Raw genomic sequence first — 15,909 nt, forward strand, 5'->3', positions numbered from 1 at the left:
CCCTCCCAGGGCCCTAACCGAGCCCTCCCCAACTTAATTTGAAGTATGCGAGGGTTGTGCGGAACGCAACCCTCCAACACCTCGAGGGATTACAGTATAAGGGTATTTCCCACTTACGGCCAAATCGAGTTATGACCAGGTGTTCGGGATGTTACCCATCCGTAAATCAGGGACTATCTGCAATATATTTGAAATTTACACACTCTTTGCACTGGAAATTAAATTCAAATTCTCCTTTCTGCCTGTTCTGAGTCTGTCAGAACACTGGAACCAAAACAACTGTGATGGACTAAGTTACTATGCATCGGCAAACTATGTTTAAGGTGAACCATTATCTCACAGGGAAGAGATCAACAACATACATGTGATTATTTGTGCTGGAAGACTAAAGATTTTATCCTTATTGATTCCAAATGAAATGAGATGAAGCATATATTATCCCAAACAAACAATTTACTCTCTACATGACAAGCAATTTACTGTCTACATGACAAACACAATTAATTCAGAATTCCCTGGAAACTACAATTGAGTAACCGGTGCACGTTGAGGGTATATTATGTGCATAGTGTAACTTAATTTGTAAGTGTATATTTTATGACCACAGGTTCAGCCTCCCAAAACCGGAATTCTCTCATCTGGCAAGACGACGGATGCTATTGGACCAAAGACCCGGGCTGGGAAGCTATTGGAGGGAGGACTAGCCAAAGCCCAATGATAGGGAAGCCCGGCCAGGTGTGTGCCTCTGGCTAGAGCCTGCCTCCAGGGGGCTGGGATACACCAGGACCTGGCTAGGCCTGACCATGATGCCAACTGGATCAGCGCTGTGCCAACAGTCCAGCTGGGATCACAGCCAGCACAGATAGCCGGGTTGGAGTTGTAGCTGGGCGTCCCGGTCAGAGCTCAAACCGGCCTCCACAGCACCTGTGTGGCCAGGACCAGCAGCTCTATGGCTGGCAGCCTTAGCACGGGTGGCTGGTGTCAGTCTAAGGTCTGGGCAGATGGTAAAGGGGCCACAGGGCTGGAGATGGGAACGGAAGGGCAGAAGTGGAACCAGCAGTAGACTGGGTGGCCTCCCTTCATCTGGCAAATTCTCTCGTCGGGGACCAGTCAGGTCCCAAGGGTGTCAGATGAGGCAGGTTCAACTTGTACTTTGGAAGAATTCTCTTTAAAAAATGTTGACATGCACAGCATTGTATAAAGTACAGTACACTGTCATATCCAGCAGCCCTAGGAGGTTGCTGAATATTCAAATATTTTGGATAAGAGAGGCATACCCACCAACGCATAACACTACAGCAAAACAAATTTAGATATTAAACAAAAATGTAAGAGTATTTTATTTACCAAACAATAGTATCATACACTAACTATGCTGTATTTGTATTTATTTTCACTATATTGTACTTATGGAAAATGTAACTAAAATTTACTTGTGGTTAAAGTGCCAATTATCTGAGTGTTCTGGACGACAGAATGCTGGACATGAAAGAGTTTACTGTATACTGTCAGCAACTCAAAAAATGATCAGTAACAAGAGTTAAACACTTTCAACTATGAAAACTTTCTGTAAATGTATTCAATTTTCACTTATGCATACTATTTTAAGGTGAAAGGAGTGTTAGTGTGTCTTTTGTATAAGCTAGCCAAAAGTATATTTTTTTAAATTAGCATTGGTACACACTTGTCCAACTGAGCACTGACTAGCTGGTAGCCTATTTAGAATTGTAGAATAGAATTGGACAGGTCCAAGAGGCCACTGAGTCCAGTCTCCTGCACTCACAGTAGGGCCAGGAACCATCTATCATCCCTGAAAGATATCTAAGTTATTTCAAATCTCCAAGTATGTAAATTTCACAACTTCTATAGGTAGTTTATTCCAGTACTTAACAACCCTGACCACTTAGGAAGTTTTTTCCTAATGTCCAACCTAAACCCCCTTGCTGCAATTTAAGCCCATAGTCTGAGGATAGGACAAGAAAAAGGGAGAATAATTTTTATCCTACCTCCTTTTAACACCCTTTTTGGGTACTTGAAAGCTGTTATGTCCCCTCTGTCTTCTCTTTTCCAAACTAAACAAACCCAGTTCTTTTGGTTATCCCTCAAAGGTCATGACCTTTAATTTTTTGTTACTACCTCTGGACTTTCTCCAAAACTTTCTTCAAAATGTAGTGCCCAAAACTGGACACAATACTCCAGTTGAAGCTTAACCAGCGCATAGTAGAATGGAAAAATTACTTTCCATATCCTGCTTATGACACTCCTGTTAATGAATCCAAGACAGACATTGGGCTTTTTGCAACAGTGTCACACTGATTTCTGTATCTTGTGGTCCACTATGATCCCCTAAATCCCTTTCTGCAGCACTCCTTCTGAGACAGTCACTTCCCACTTTGTACGTGGGAAATGCGCTGTGCCTTCTTAAATGGAGTATGTTGCATTTGTCTTGATTAAATTTCACCCTATTTACCTCAGACCAGATGCTGAGAATGGGGGAGGGACAAGAAATGAATGGAATAACCCTTCTACATTAAACTTGACATTGGTCAGAAGTGATGCTCTCCCAGCTGCTGTGAAAGAGGTCTGGACAATCGCCATACAAAGATGTGAGAGATGCATAGATGGGAGCTGATGCTGCCAAGTGCAGTTGTTCAGTAAACCTGTCAAAAGTGCTTAGGAGACAGTCAGATCACACATCAGGGTGCTGTTTTCACTTCTATATTCTACGTCTTGTGTGATGCAGCTCATAATACCACTGTGAGGGTGGATACTAAGAATGTTGTGACCCATGCTGTGTTTGAGAGTCATACCTCCTCTTTCGCCCATCTATCTGGATTACCAGAGAATCCTTCATGGTATGGAGAGAGGCACTGATCCCATCAGTGAAGAGCTTCAGTCCTTCAAATGGGAAATTCTCAGAGTAACTCTTTGGGTGACCTAGAAAGGTATAACTAAGGGCATGTCTATACTTGCAGGAAGATTGATGCACTAGAGATCTTCCAGGGTTTGATTTAGCTTGTCTAGTAGGGATGCACTAAATTTAACACTGAGGGCACTCTCGCCAACTCCAGTACTACTCGCAGGTGCCAGGAGCAAGGTAAGTCGATGGGAGCGTTTCTCTTATCAACCTCCCACCATAGGGACAGTGGAGAAAGTTCACCTAAAGTACGTCGACCCAAGCTAACCTACTCTCATATCACTGGCTGACTCTCTCCCCTAGTGTAGGGCTGCCCTACAACACCAGCCTCTATCGCTGCCATTGAGACCTGGGAGGCTACTGTATCTACTGAATTCAAAATTAGCTTTAGTGCACTCCTGGCCACTAATTGGCTCTCCCAGACAATGACTGAAGATGTTCTTTTGCCCCTCTGATAAACATTCAATGAACATGTTGACTTATCCATACTTAATAAAAACCTATTTGGCTGCGACTAATTTGCAACCCTCCATTGCAATGTCAGAAGACTAAACCTTCCATCCAAAGATATCTAGTTTTCTCTAGCCTCCAATATATCGAGTCAGCCTGACATGTTTGCCACATGCATTAACCACATCTCCCACAACTGAATTGGGTTGAGGATATAGAAACCAAGAGTCTGCCTCTTTGGGAGGGGATGTAATATGTCAGCTCTCTTGCAGGTTGGGGCAACGAAGACTGGTGCCTACCAGATGACTTAGGCAAGATCCAGTAATGCCTAATTAATGTGGAGGGCAATTCCAAAGGAGGAAGTATGCAGAGCATCTACCCACTTGTGATGTGCATCTGCTACCTCCTGTAAAGGAACGTGCAAGGTCATCTGCCACTCTTAGTAAAATCTTGAAAGTTCTTAAAATAAGCTAGTGGGGCATTACAATCTCATGTGATGAAGACACAGAAGTTTGCTAGAGTGGTAGTGCCTTTTGAACTTTTCCTCCTGTCCTTCAAAAAATTTCCTTCTCCTCCAGTTCAGAGCCTGGAGACAGTGAAGCTGAAGGAGACAGTCTGGCCAACTCGGAGACATATGGATGCCCACAAAGTTTGGGATCTGTACATTGCTCAAGGATCCTAATATTGCCACTGGGGTTCATGTGGCGGGGGTGGGGGGTAGGTGGAGGAGAGCATAGGTAGTTAAGGTACCTGAGGAGGAAGTCTATACCACAAGCACAGGTCAGCATGAGGGTGGAGTTGAAGATGTCCCCAGAACAGTGATGGCAAACTACAGTGACACGTAAGGGAAAAAAACATGCTCGTGTTCACTCTCAGACTCATTAAAGGAAGGGTGGCAGTAAACGGCCCCAACGATTCCAGGCACAAAACACTGGTCCCACTTAACGTGTATTACCATTCTTCCATACCCTCAGGTCTCCAGGGCATGGGACTTCATGCAGTACCATTGGTTTATTCGGTACCACTGATGAGTGTTGGTGGTAAGTTTTAGGTACAGATAATTGCTTATGTGGGGGGCAACACTCCAAGGACAGGTGCTTTGCCACCTGCTGTACCAAAGCTTTACTCAAGGACACTCCCTTAGAAGCAGCGTAGACCTTGTTCTTATCCTCAGAAGGCAGTGTCACTGCCTCAGCAGCTGACGTCTTTAGGCAGCACAGCTAAGGCTCATAGCAGAGGCACCCCAGTGCTTGAGTATCAAGCTTCAGAACCACTGGCACAGACATGGACAAACAACGAGGAACCCCTCTGGATTGCCAAAATTGTTCTGTGAAGCCCCTTCCTCCTCAAGCCCTTATGGGGGAAGGAAGAGAAGATACTGATTTTTTTTCTTCTATCCCATTTTAAGTTGACAGTTCTGAGTACAGTATGTAGACTGGAAAACGCATGCCCTGGAGTCAGCTGGTGCCTGAAATGTTCTCTCCACCAGAGTTACCTTCAGACCCTTGTTGGGATTTTTTTTTGGTTTTGATCTTGAAGAACTCTCCTTGAGCTGCCGGCAAATGTTGCACTTTTGTGGGTATGTCATTCTCCCAGAAACTTTACACAGTGATATCACCCTTCAAAAGTGAAGAGGAAAAGGGTTCCGCCCCACTCCCTTTCTATTTGTTTGAAAATGAGAGGCTAGCAAGTCTTACTTGCTAAATGCTCCAGGAAAGGGAGGAAAGAGTGCCCCAGAAAGGGTAGGAAACAGAAACTGAAGTGTCCCCCCCGCCCCGCCCCAAATCCCATAAACTATTAAGGGAAACAAAGGGACTAAAACTACCACTACTTATGTTAATACACAGAACGGTGAGACAACTGCTTGCCCCATTCAAGGCCAGTGTTGGTTGAGAAGAAATTCTAGGTGGCTTGCCAGTGCAGAACCAGATAGAATCAAGGCTGACCACGATGCAGGGAGAACTCATGTGCAGTCCAAACGGACACTAAAAATCTTACAGTAGGAGATGCAGGGGTGCAGATACTTTCACAATTGAGCACCCATAGGGCACTACTCAGAGAAGAAAGTTTAAGCTCTCCAGTGACAGGAATATGACTGCACTTTGAGAATTTTATTTTATATTGTATTTTCAAAAATGATGTTTACTAGTTTTAGTTCAGCCCATAAGAAACTGTTAATAAGCTATTTTTAAAATCCTAGAGTACAAAGATAAAAACAGTTTTTCTGGAAGACATTAAAGTTAAGACAGAACCTGACCCAAATCCTCAGATGAATTAGTTGTGCAAATAACGGACCAAGCCTATTGGCTTTTGTCACGGTTCTTTACCATTACAGTACTTAATGAAAGATTTTGCTTCTAATAATAGTAATGTAACTGCAAGAGGAAATCAAGTTTGTACTGTACAGGGAAGCCATGAAAATGGTAGTAATTCCAACAGTTCAAATTCAACTCTAATCCAAGATAATTTATATAATTAATACAGTTAACGAGATCAAGATAAAATCTCCATCTGCACTAGAGATGTATCTCACCATAATTGTTGCTATTTCCTCTGGGTTGTCGCCATCCAAGTCAAATTTGAAAGTAACCATTTTCCGATTATGCGTCTCTAGCTGGCATTCAACCACTCGATCACCCTTGTTTGAAACCTGAAAGAAGAAATATGTTTTCCAGCCTGACCTGTGGAATACAATCAAACTTCAAAAAACTACTGAGCATAAGTGTACAGACATCTCTTGGTCCTGAAACTAGGTAAGGCCAGGTGAACAAAAACAAAAGATTTCCAACAGGGCCAACTTTGAGCCACTATCCTTTAATGTGCACATGATAAATAAACAAAATCGCTGAAGGGACTCCCAACTGCATCAACCTTCAAGCCCTCTAGCTCCACACGCTCTTTTGCTATAAAGCTGTCTATGCTAAACCTTTCCTTCCTATGTCAAGAAACAAACCAAACATTTCAGGAAAATAAATAGTCAGTGAAAATAGGGGGAGATTTCTTAAATGAACTACAGACAAGTCAACAGTCTTGAAGGGTACATGCAAATAGCAAAGCAATACTCTGGAGCAAATACAAGCATCATTGCTTCTTGAATGATATTCTGCTGCGTTTACTGCTCCACCACAAACTAACAGTCGAGTTTTGGAATGCTATCTGATCTCCAAAAGAAAGAAGAATGTTTTGTACACTGAATAGCATTCAACACCAAGACAAGCACCGGGGCGGAAGGCCCCCCATTCAAAGGGAATCGGCAATATCAGAATTTAGGATACAAGGGAAATGGAAAGAATACTCCCTTCAGAAAGGTGGGCAGGTGAGTTCTGTAAAAAGCTCAAGAAAGGCACTACCTACTACTATAGTCAATGAAATAAGCCACAACTCACATTGAGAATTCTCAGTTTGGGTCTAGCTATCTTCTCGTGTCGAGAGCGGCTGCGTACAGACTTCCGATAATGACGTTTGGTAGTCCTCCCTTCATGTCTCCCACTAGATCCTGGCACATTTTCATTGCCATCACTCATGCCCGAAGCAACGTCAGAATGTGCACTAGAAGCCAAAATAATTAATTTTAACTTTAAATAATTTCCACAAATATTTGAACTTCTTCAGTTTGTGATAACACAAGTCCCATTTTCAGAAAAGAAAGGGCAGACTCTTCAGAGGCTGGATATTCTTGTGAGGACAGGCTATGTAACCACACATGAAAAGAAGGGATCCCTAGAATATTTTAGTAAAGCGATCCACTTAAATGAATCAAGCGCTGCAAGGCTCAACCCCTGAATAAGTACAAGTATCACAAGTTTAAGTAACCCCCTTGCTTGATGTGTAATTGCAAAAGATGTGACATTATTTCATCAAGATGTAACTATGCATATTGTTACAACCTCTATTGTACTTTGTACCAGTATTGGAATTGTATGTTATGTGAAGTGTCAAGGGAAAAGTCATGATTTGCTGAATGTGATTACCCTATTCATATGCTTGCATCATTTTCATTTCTGAAGTTATAAATATTGACTGTATCCTGTATTTAATTGCAGTACCTCCCACTTGACAGTTTATGTCCAGTCTAGCCAGACTATTATGAATGGACGATTCAAGCTGATGGCCCAAACAAACAAACAAACAAACAAAAACAAACAATGAGCCATGGAAGAAGCTCATCCCCACCTGATGGACCTTCCCTTGGATTTTTCAGCCAGAAGCTATGCAGGGCCACTGCTATGACCCATCAAAACAGGCAGACATGTGAAACTGAACTCCAACTTGTATCTATGCTTTTCCATTGACTATATGAAGAGCAGACCCATCACCTGGCACGAAGTATAAAAGGCCTACCAAAAACATCTCTACATGGCCTCTTTTCCCACTCTGGACTATAGACTTACGTTACTGAGAGCATTCCAAAACAAGGAGACTGAAGACCTTAAATGTCTTTTGGAAGGAACCACAGACTTAACAAGCCAGCAGTTTTATGCCATCACAGCTTCAAGCCTGATCCAAAAAATTTCCAATTATTGTACACAATTGATTCCTTTAACTAGTTTTGACCCACCCTTTTTCTTTTTATAAATAAACCCTTACACATAGATACTGAATGGCTGACAGTGTGATTAGTGGTAAGATCAGAGTTACACACTGTCCTGGGTATGTGGCTGGTCCTTAGGGATAAGAAACCCCCTTTGGTTGATGAAACTGGTTTTAAATAATCACTCATCATTAAACCTAGCGTCTAGGTATTGGAACAAGGGTTGTCTTCTGATGAGCCAATGTGGTAAGACAAATTTACTTTTGCTGATGACTGTGTACCTTACTGAAGAATAACCCACAGTTTTGGAGTGCATTCACCCTATTTCTCTGCATTTTATCTTGAGTCTGGTATTCTCAGTTTGTGACTAACCGAGCCACAGTAACTTCGAATCACAATCTGTGTGCCTTCTGCACGCTCTGCTTAAGAAGAGCCTTATAAGACTTAAGGAAGAAATCTAACAAAAATGGAAGTTATTCACTCAGTTTACATAGCAAATGTCCCTACTAGGGAACAGATGCCAGAGAGTCATCAGGGAGAAGAAACGCCTCTCAACCCACAAGTTCAACTTGGTAAAACCCACAGGTTACCTGTCCAGAGAGGAGACCAATGGGGTGGTCTGTGAAAGTTGCTGTTGTGCTGAGGGTACAGTTTCTGATGGAGCAGTCTGTGAAGCTCCCTGAGTATTCTGCCAAGAGAACATGAAACACTTCTTAAGCATGCCAGTGAATTATTTCTTCATTCCTCACCACAATCAACCTTTTAATCTATTTTCCCCAATCATTTTTCAAAGCTAGAAAGCATTTCTCCAGAACAAGTGTTCAACAACCAGGGTCTAGTGAGCTCAAATCTGACACCCAAGGAAGCGGGCTCTAATGCAATTCTTATACAGAGCGCCTGGTGAGGACAGCCACCCCCATTTGCTACACTGTGATTCTACAGCTTGCCATGCAGCCAGCATCATACTAGCAGAATGTGCAACAGGGAAGCCAATGCATCACACAGACAATTCAAATCTCTCCCCCATCAACAGCAAGGCTGAAGAGAATATGTATAATGAGAGATTCTCATGGGCTACCAATGGCAGTGTGTCTTTGAGAAGACAAAAACAGATCTAGAGTACTAACAAGAAGTGACGTGTTAACAGATTTTTGCCTCTGGGAGGTACACTCACTTCCCAACAGAACAGCCAATGGCAACAAGGTCCCCACATTGGCATGATATTCTGCTGTAAGAAAAAGTCATTTGAGAAATTAGTTCGGGGCGGGCACGAAATGGCCCATGGTCCAGATCCAGCCCACCAAACCTTTGGATGTGGCCTACAGACCACTTCTTTGTGAGGCTGAGACAGGGTCCCTGCCTGCTACAGCCCAAGGCCACTATGTGCTTCTCCATGCACTGCCCCCCACCTCTAGTATGATCATTGCAGCTCCAGTTGGCTGGTTTCTGGCCAATGGGAGCTGCAAGACTGTGCTGGAGGCAGGGGCAGTATGCAAAACTTCAACAACGCACACACCCCCCGCCACCCATCACTGCTTTGAGCAGCTTGTGGGTGCAGCAGGCACAGAGCCTGCTTAGGTAAGTGTCTCCTGGTCAGAGCCTGCCTCTGGCACCCTAACCCCATTCCCCACTTCAACTCCCTGCCCCAGGTCACCACCCAAACCCTCTGCCCCAACCCACATCACTCACTCACTCCCAGGCCCCGCACTCCCTCCTATACCCACATTCCCTCCCCAACTCTGCACCACAAATCCCTTCCCTTTGTCCAAACTCCCTCTCGGATGCCTCACCCTCTCCTGCATGCTAATCACCTACATCCCCAGCTCCCTTCTGCACCAAACTTCCATCCCAGACCCCACATTCACTCCATAGAAAAGTGCGCCTCTCAACCACCTACCAAAATATCTGAGTGCCCCCCATTAAAAACTGACCACCCTTAGATTAGTTGGTGTCCAAGTGAATACCAGCATGGAAGGGGTTAATTCCCCCCCACAAACAATACAATGTAATTCATGCCATGAAACAGTTTATATATACACAACTTGGAGAGATTATATTTACCTCTAAAACTCCCTGCTGGGAAGATGCAGATGAGACCTGCTGTGCTAAACTCACTGCAGGCTGTGGCACTTGAACCTGTCCTACACCACCCAGAGGAACTAAAATGTTCTGTTCCACATAAGGCTGTACCATTGCAGCAAGATAACCTGGCTGAGGCAATGCATCTGTGGGTAAGGGAGGGGACAGTACTGCAGAAGGGAGGCAAACAGAGGCCTCAGCAGAGGAGGGAGCAACAACTGAGTCTCCTGGGAATTGTGGCGGCAGCCGAGATGGGAAACCCTGCGATAGAAATGAGGGATCTGAGTTAGTGTGTTTCAGGGTAAGTTAGGAAATCAGCAAGAAAAGCTGAAAAAACCCATGGCAAGTCAAGCTGCAAGGCATGAGCCAACCTGACACCCTTCCAAAATGTCCAAGCTCCTCATTTTCCAAGAGGAACAGAGCAGGCTGCCTAGGTGCCCAAGTTCACCTCCAGAACAATCATGCATTTTGAACCAGCAAATTCTCTCTGGCTCTCACAAAACCTGAAGTGTTTCAAAGCCCCTAGCAGGTAAATTCCCCCACAGAGGTAGACATGAAATCAAAGTGGAAAAATCTTACAGTTTGCAGGCTGAATGACTACTGTTCAGCCAGTATATGCAATTGCTGCTGGGAATCCTTCATGAAGTATGGCTGAAGTTCCCACAATCTCTCCTCTCTTCCACTTTCAGGAAATGAGGTGACCTAAGAGCCAAGTAGCTTTGCTAACACACAGCAAGTAAACAGTACTTGCTATTACCTGGTGCTGGATAGCACGTTTCTATGCGCACACGTGCATATGTGTATTACAGTGTGTATGTACATTACAACAATATGGTAAACACCACATATTGGGCCTATTTTCCCATCGCGAAGATCCTTCTCCCTTTTATGCTCCAACTGCAGTACATGCTCAACTTCTAAATAAGCAGATGCTAATTAGCTCCTGTCCATCATTTCAACACTCCATGTTTGCATCTGACAATACAGACTAAGTGAGACCTGAACATAAGTTGATTATTGCTAAGATGACCATTTTTGGTGTTGCCAGATATCCCATATACTGTTTTTTTGGGACACAGAGCAGTATTTTAATGACTTTTGCAGCAGTGCTGAAGTATTAATTTTCAAACTCTTATTTATTAGATACAGTGGAGAAAACATTAGCGCTTTCAAGAAATTCCCCCACTGCCAATAAATCCACAATTCTTAAGTGTCTAAAAACAAATTTAATCAATTTATCCCCTTTTGCACAGAACTGTAATGAGAGAACTCATCTGTTCATTAAAAAAACATGACAAAAATCTGCCGAATTTGGTTATTAGCAAGAATCTGCAGCAAACAGATCAGGTCTAGTGCCCCGGTGGAACAGAAGATGAGGTGATCTCTTGCTGACTTCCAACAATACCTGGTACAAAGCATCTCCAGCTGGAAGTGCCGCTTCAGCAGCTTGTCCAAGACTGGCTGGTAATCCCATGGACTGAATAGCTGGCTGCAGTAGCTGGGCAGGGAGAACCTGGCTGGGCAGTTGGGCTGTAGATTGTAGAGCAGTTGGAAGCTGACTAGGAACTATGGTTGATCCTACAGGGATAGCAGCTGCTACTGCTGCAGATGTGGCCAGAGTGAGCAGTGGCTGATTAACGCCAGCTGCCATAGACATAGGCAGAGACTGGAAGCCTGTCTGAGCCACTGATGCATGAGGTGCTGCTATGGGCAGCTGAGAGACTGAGAAGTGGGGGAGTAGGGAGGGTGACATGGGCTGTCCCATAGGGAGAAACTGAGAGCCAGTGGGGATGGCTGGGGCAATGGAAGATTGAGGGAGAGAAAGAGCTGCAACAGGTAACTGAGATTCGCCTTGGATGATCGGCGCTGCTTGGGACACAGGAAGCTGGGGATGCAAAGAAAATAGAAAACAGATGTTTTTTAGGAAGCAGGGTTGCACAAAGCAGATTTCTTATGAGTCAAAGAAAAAAGAATTGTTTTAAGTTATCACATCCTTTAAGAGTAAAGCAGAGAGAGCAGTTGGAAAAAGGCTGGAGAGTTGATTGCAGCTCCATAAGGTTTATATTTTGCAACTTGTGCCTGAGGCTCTCAAACCACTTTTGAGAGTATCTGCATTGTGCTGGGGTGCAACAGCAAGGTCTGAACACTTGCTGCAGCATCAACCTGTATACATGTGGATTCTGGCCATCTCATTCTGACTCCACAACTAATCCTCCCTCCTTTCCCTTTTGGGAGGGCATGAAAACCCCACAACAAATGGGGAAGTCTAGCCATTTCTGGTATGAGCAGGAAGCAACTGAGAGGGAAAAGTCATTGTCAGCATACACCAAATGGCAAAAGTCATGTCAGTTGAAGCCAGCAATCAATGAAACTTGAAAAGAAGTTCAAATGAACAAGCAAAAAAAACCAACCCCTTTTAATTTATCAAAGCACACATTCAAGTATCAATTCCAATCTGAAATAACCATTCAGTAACAGATACATCTTGGCCAACGAGTGAAGGAGGAAGGCTGGTAGGAAAAGAGGATAGTTCAGAAGACAGCATACATGGCTGGATTAAAAAAATATTTAACTATGTAGGCAACAGTCTACTGCATCCAAAGTACATGTGTGTGCATGAAGTGTCAACGTCACATGAAACTCCTGAAAGTGCAGGTAGGACAGTCTTTGCAGAAGTTTGCCTTGTCACATTTTAGACAAGGACCTCTATGCAAGAGAGGCCTCCCTTTCCTGTACTGCTGCACCTCAGATACTGAACTTCTGCCACATATTACAAAAAAAGGGACATTAGAGACAGACATTTCCATTCCTACCTAATTTTTAGACACAGTATAATCACCACCTCTAGCAATATCTTCTGAACCATTAGGAATGAAGGCAGACGAGAAAAGGGGAAGCCAACAAATTCTGGGAATCCTTCTAACTTTGCAAGAGGCCAAGTTTAGTTACCTGAGTTCCAGCTGGTACCTGCGGCATCGGCATGAGCAGTGGTGCTTGAGTAACTGCCTGTGATGGGGCAGCTCCACTGGAAATTGATGACTGCTGCAGCTGGTACTGTCCTGCCTGCTGGGAAGGAGCTAGCTGCTGCGCACTCTGTTGCAAGAAGGAATAATGCCAAAAGATTATTTTCCCTTCTTCCAAAAGTACTCCCCAGATTGTGGGTTTGGGTACATGTAGAAAGGTTACTCACCGTAGTAACGGTGGTTCTTGGAGATGTGTCCCCGTGGGTGCTCCACATTAGGTGTCGGGCTTGCCCGTCGCCGCAGATCGGATCTTACAAGCAGTTTCTGCCGGACCGCGCATGCGCCGGTGTGCGCCCCTGGCCACATGCGCGATCCGGTCCCCGCCACTTCCTTGACCAACCGCCTCGGATGCTCCTGCAAAACACTAAACAGAGATCCGAAGCGGGGAGGATGGGCGGGTAGTGGAGCACCCACGGGGACACATCTCGAAGAACCACCATTACTATGGTGAGTAACCTTTCTTTCTTCTTCGAGTGTCCCCGTGGGTGCTCCACATTAGGTGACTACCCAGCAGTAACCCAAGATAGGAGATGGGTAATCGGATCATGTACAGCTTGTCCCCGAGAGGACTGCTGTCGAGAGCTGGGTATCCTCTTGGAATACCCTGTGAAGGGCATAGTTCTTGGCGAAGGTGTCATAGGATGATCAGGTCGCCGCTCTGCAAATGTCTTTTAGCGCAACGCCCTTGAAAAAGGCTGTTGATGCCACCACTGCCCTAGTGGAATGAGCCCTGGGCGTGGCCAGTAAAGGAGTCTTTTTGAGTTCGTAGCACATTTTTATGCAGGATACGATGTGCTTCGAGATTCTCTGCGAAGAGAGACCTTCTCCTTTCGATTTGGGAGCGAGAGAGACTAGGAGTCTATCCGTTTTCCGAAAGGACTTAGTCCTGTCTATATAGAAGGCTAGCGCCCTCCTCACGTCCAGGAGGTGTAGGTGCACCTCTTTGTTAGAGTTATGAGGCTTTGGATAAAACAAGGGTAAAAACAATAGGTTCGTTAATGTGAAACTCAGAAGAAACTTTAGGAACAAAGGCTGGATGCAGCCGTATGGTTACCGACTCCTTGGAAAAAACAGTGCAGGGTGGCGTTGCCATAACTGCCGCAAGCTCGCTCACCCTGTGAGCTGACGTGATTGCGAGAAGAAAGGTCGTCTTTATTGTAAGGAGGCGGAGGGAAACCGTGGCCAAAGGCTCGAACGGTGGTCCCGTTAGCGCATTAAGCACCAGGTCCAAGTTCCACGAAGGTGGAAGCGGTTTCCGAGGGGGGTATAGGTTTACCAACCCTTTGAGGAACCTGGTAACCATGGGATGGGCGAACACCGTGTGCCCTTCCTCTTCGTGTCTGAACGCCGAAATGGCGGCAAGGTGGACCTTTAATGAGGATAGTGAGAGTCCTCCTCTCTTGAGGTCCAGTAAATACTCTAATATTACAAGTATAGGCACCGAAAGAGGGGCCAGCTGTTTGGTAGAACACCATGCCATGAAGCGAGTCCATTTCTGCTTGTAGGTCTTCCTGATGGAAGTCCTCCTGCAACTTTCTAGGACTTGTCGCACTTCCTCCGTACATGTGCTCTCTAGGGAGCTGAGCCATGGATTAACCACGCTTGTAGTCGCAGGCCTTGGGGGTGCAGATGCACTATGGACCCCTGGGCTTGCGTGAGCAGATCCGCCGCCACCGGAAGGGGCATCGGTGGACGGTCCGACATGCGCAGGAGTAGGGGGAACCATTGCTGTCGATCCCACACTGGGACTATCAGGATCATTCGGGCTCCTTCCCTCCTGGCTTTCTGCAAGACTGTGGATCAGCACTGTGGGAGGAAAAGCGTAAAGCAGGGGACCCCTCCAAGAGATCGCGAATGCGTCCCCCAGGGACCCCCGTCCCAGTCCTGCCCTGGAGCAGAATCGTGGGCACTTCTTGTGTTGAGTGGCAAACCCCATGCGTGAAAAATCGGTCGCAGCAGATCGGGACGGATCTGCCACTCGTGCGTGAGTGCAAAACGCCTGCTCAGCTCGTCTGCCTTCACATTGTGAGCGCCTGGGAAGTACGAGGCTTTCAAGGTTATATTGTTGGCGATGCACCAGTTCCACAACCGGTCTGCTTCCGCACATAAGGCACGGGACTGAGCTCCTCCTTGCCGATTTATATAAAACATGGTGGAGGTATTGTCTGTACTGATCCCGACTACTTTGCTTTGTATATGGTCTCGAAAGTGTCTGCAGGCGTTGAACACTGCTCTGAGCTCCAGTATATTTATGTGCAGTGACTGCTCCATGGAGGACCACAGCCCTTGTGTCACCTCTTCGCCCATGTGTGCTCCCCACCCTATGAGGGAGGCATCTGTAGTAAGAAAAACCGATATTTGTGGTTGGTGGAAGGGTACCCCTGTTAGCAAGTTCTTGGGGTTTACCCACCATTGCAGGGATTTGCGCACCTCTGTTGTGGGCGACACCACCCTGTGAACGGTGTGTGCTGCCGGTTTGTATACGCTCGCCAGCCAGTGCTGCATGCTGCACATGTGTAACCTGGCGTTCTGTACTAAGAATGTCGCTGCTGCCATGTGGCCCAACAGCTGTAAGCACGTCAGAACCGGCACCGTAGGGCTGAAGGTGATGACTTGCACGAGGGAGCCGATGGCCCGAAAGCGTGTCTCTGGTAGATACACTCGCTGTAATAGAATTTATGCGTGCCCCTCTGAACTCTATGTCCTGTGTGGGGTTTATCTTTGATTTTGCCAGATTGATAACCAGGCCGAGCAAAGAGAACGTGCCTGCTGTGACATGTATCATGCGTAGTACCTCCTCCTTCGAGGCCCCTTTGAGTAGGCAGTCGTCCAGATATGGGAATATAAATACCCCCTGTCTGTGCAGGTAGGCTGACACCACTGCCAAGGTCTTGGTGAAGACTCTGAGG

General features: G+C 45.6%; 1 protein-coding gene across 12 annotated transcripts in view; it reads right to left on the minus strand.

The window, feature by feature from the left end:
* The window catches only part of WNK1 (WNK lysine deficient protein kinase 1), a 170,884-nt gene that overhangs the window by 46,242 nt on the left and 108,733 nt on the right, over positions 1-15,909 (minus strand). For 7 of the 12 annotated variants that reach the window (XM_075006188.1, XM_075006133.1, XM_075006163.1 and 4 more), the window contains 7 exons: positions 12,927-13,070; positions 11,383-11,862; positions 9,960-10,238; positions 9,073-9,126; positions 8,489-8,586; positions 6,754-6,916; positions 5,901-6,017 (listed from right to left, as the gene is read on the minus strand). In XM_075006188.1, the coding sequence (XP_074862289.1) occupies positions 5,901-6,017; positions 6,754-6,916; positions 8,489-8,586; positions 9,073-9,126; positions 9,960-10,238; positions 11,383-11,862; positions 12,927-13,070 (1,335 nt within the window). The remainder of the gene's footprint in view (positions 1-5,900; positions 6,018-6,753; positions 6,917-8,488; positions 8,587-9,072; positions 9,127-9,959; positions 10,239-11,382; positions 11,863-12,926; positions 13,071-15,909) is intronic. The other 5 variants (XM_075006180.1, XM_075006172.1, XM_075006217.1 and 2 more) reach the window with 4 other exon arrangements.

Source organism: Carettochelys insculpta, chromosome 1, assembly GCF_033958435.1.
Source record: "Carettochelys insculpta isolate YL-2023 chromosome 1, ASM3395843v1, whole genome shotgun sequence".
In the NCBI taxonomy this organism is placed as follows: domain Eukaryota; kingdom Metazoa; phylum Chordata; order Testudines; family Carettochelyidae; genus Carettochelys; species Carettochelys insculpta.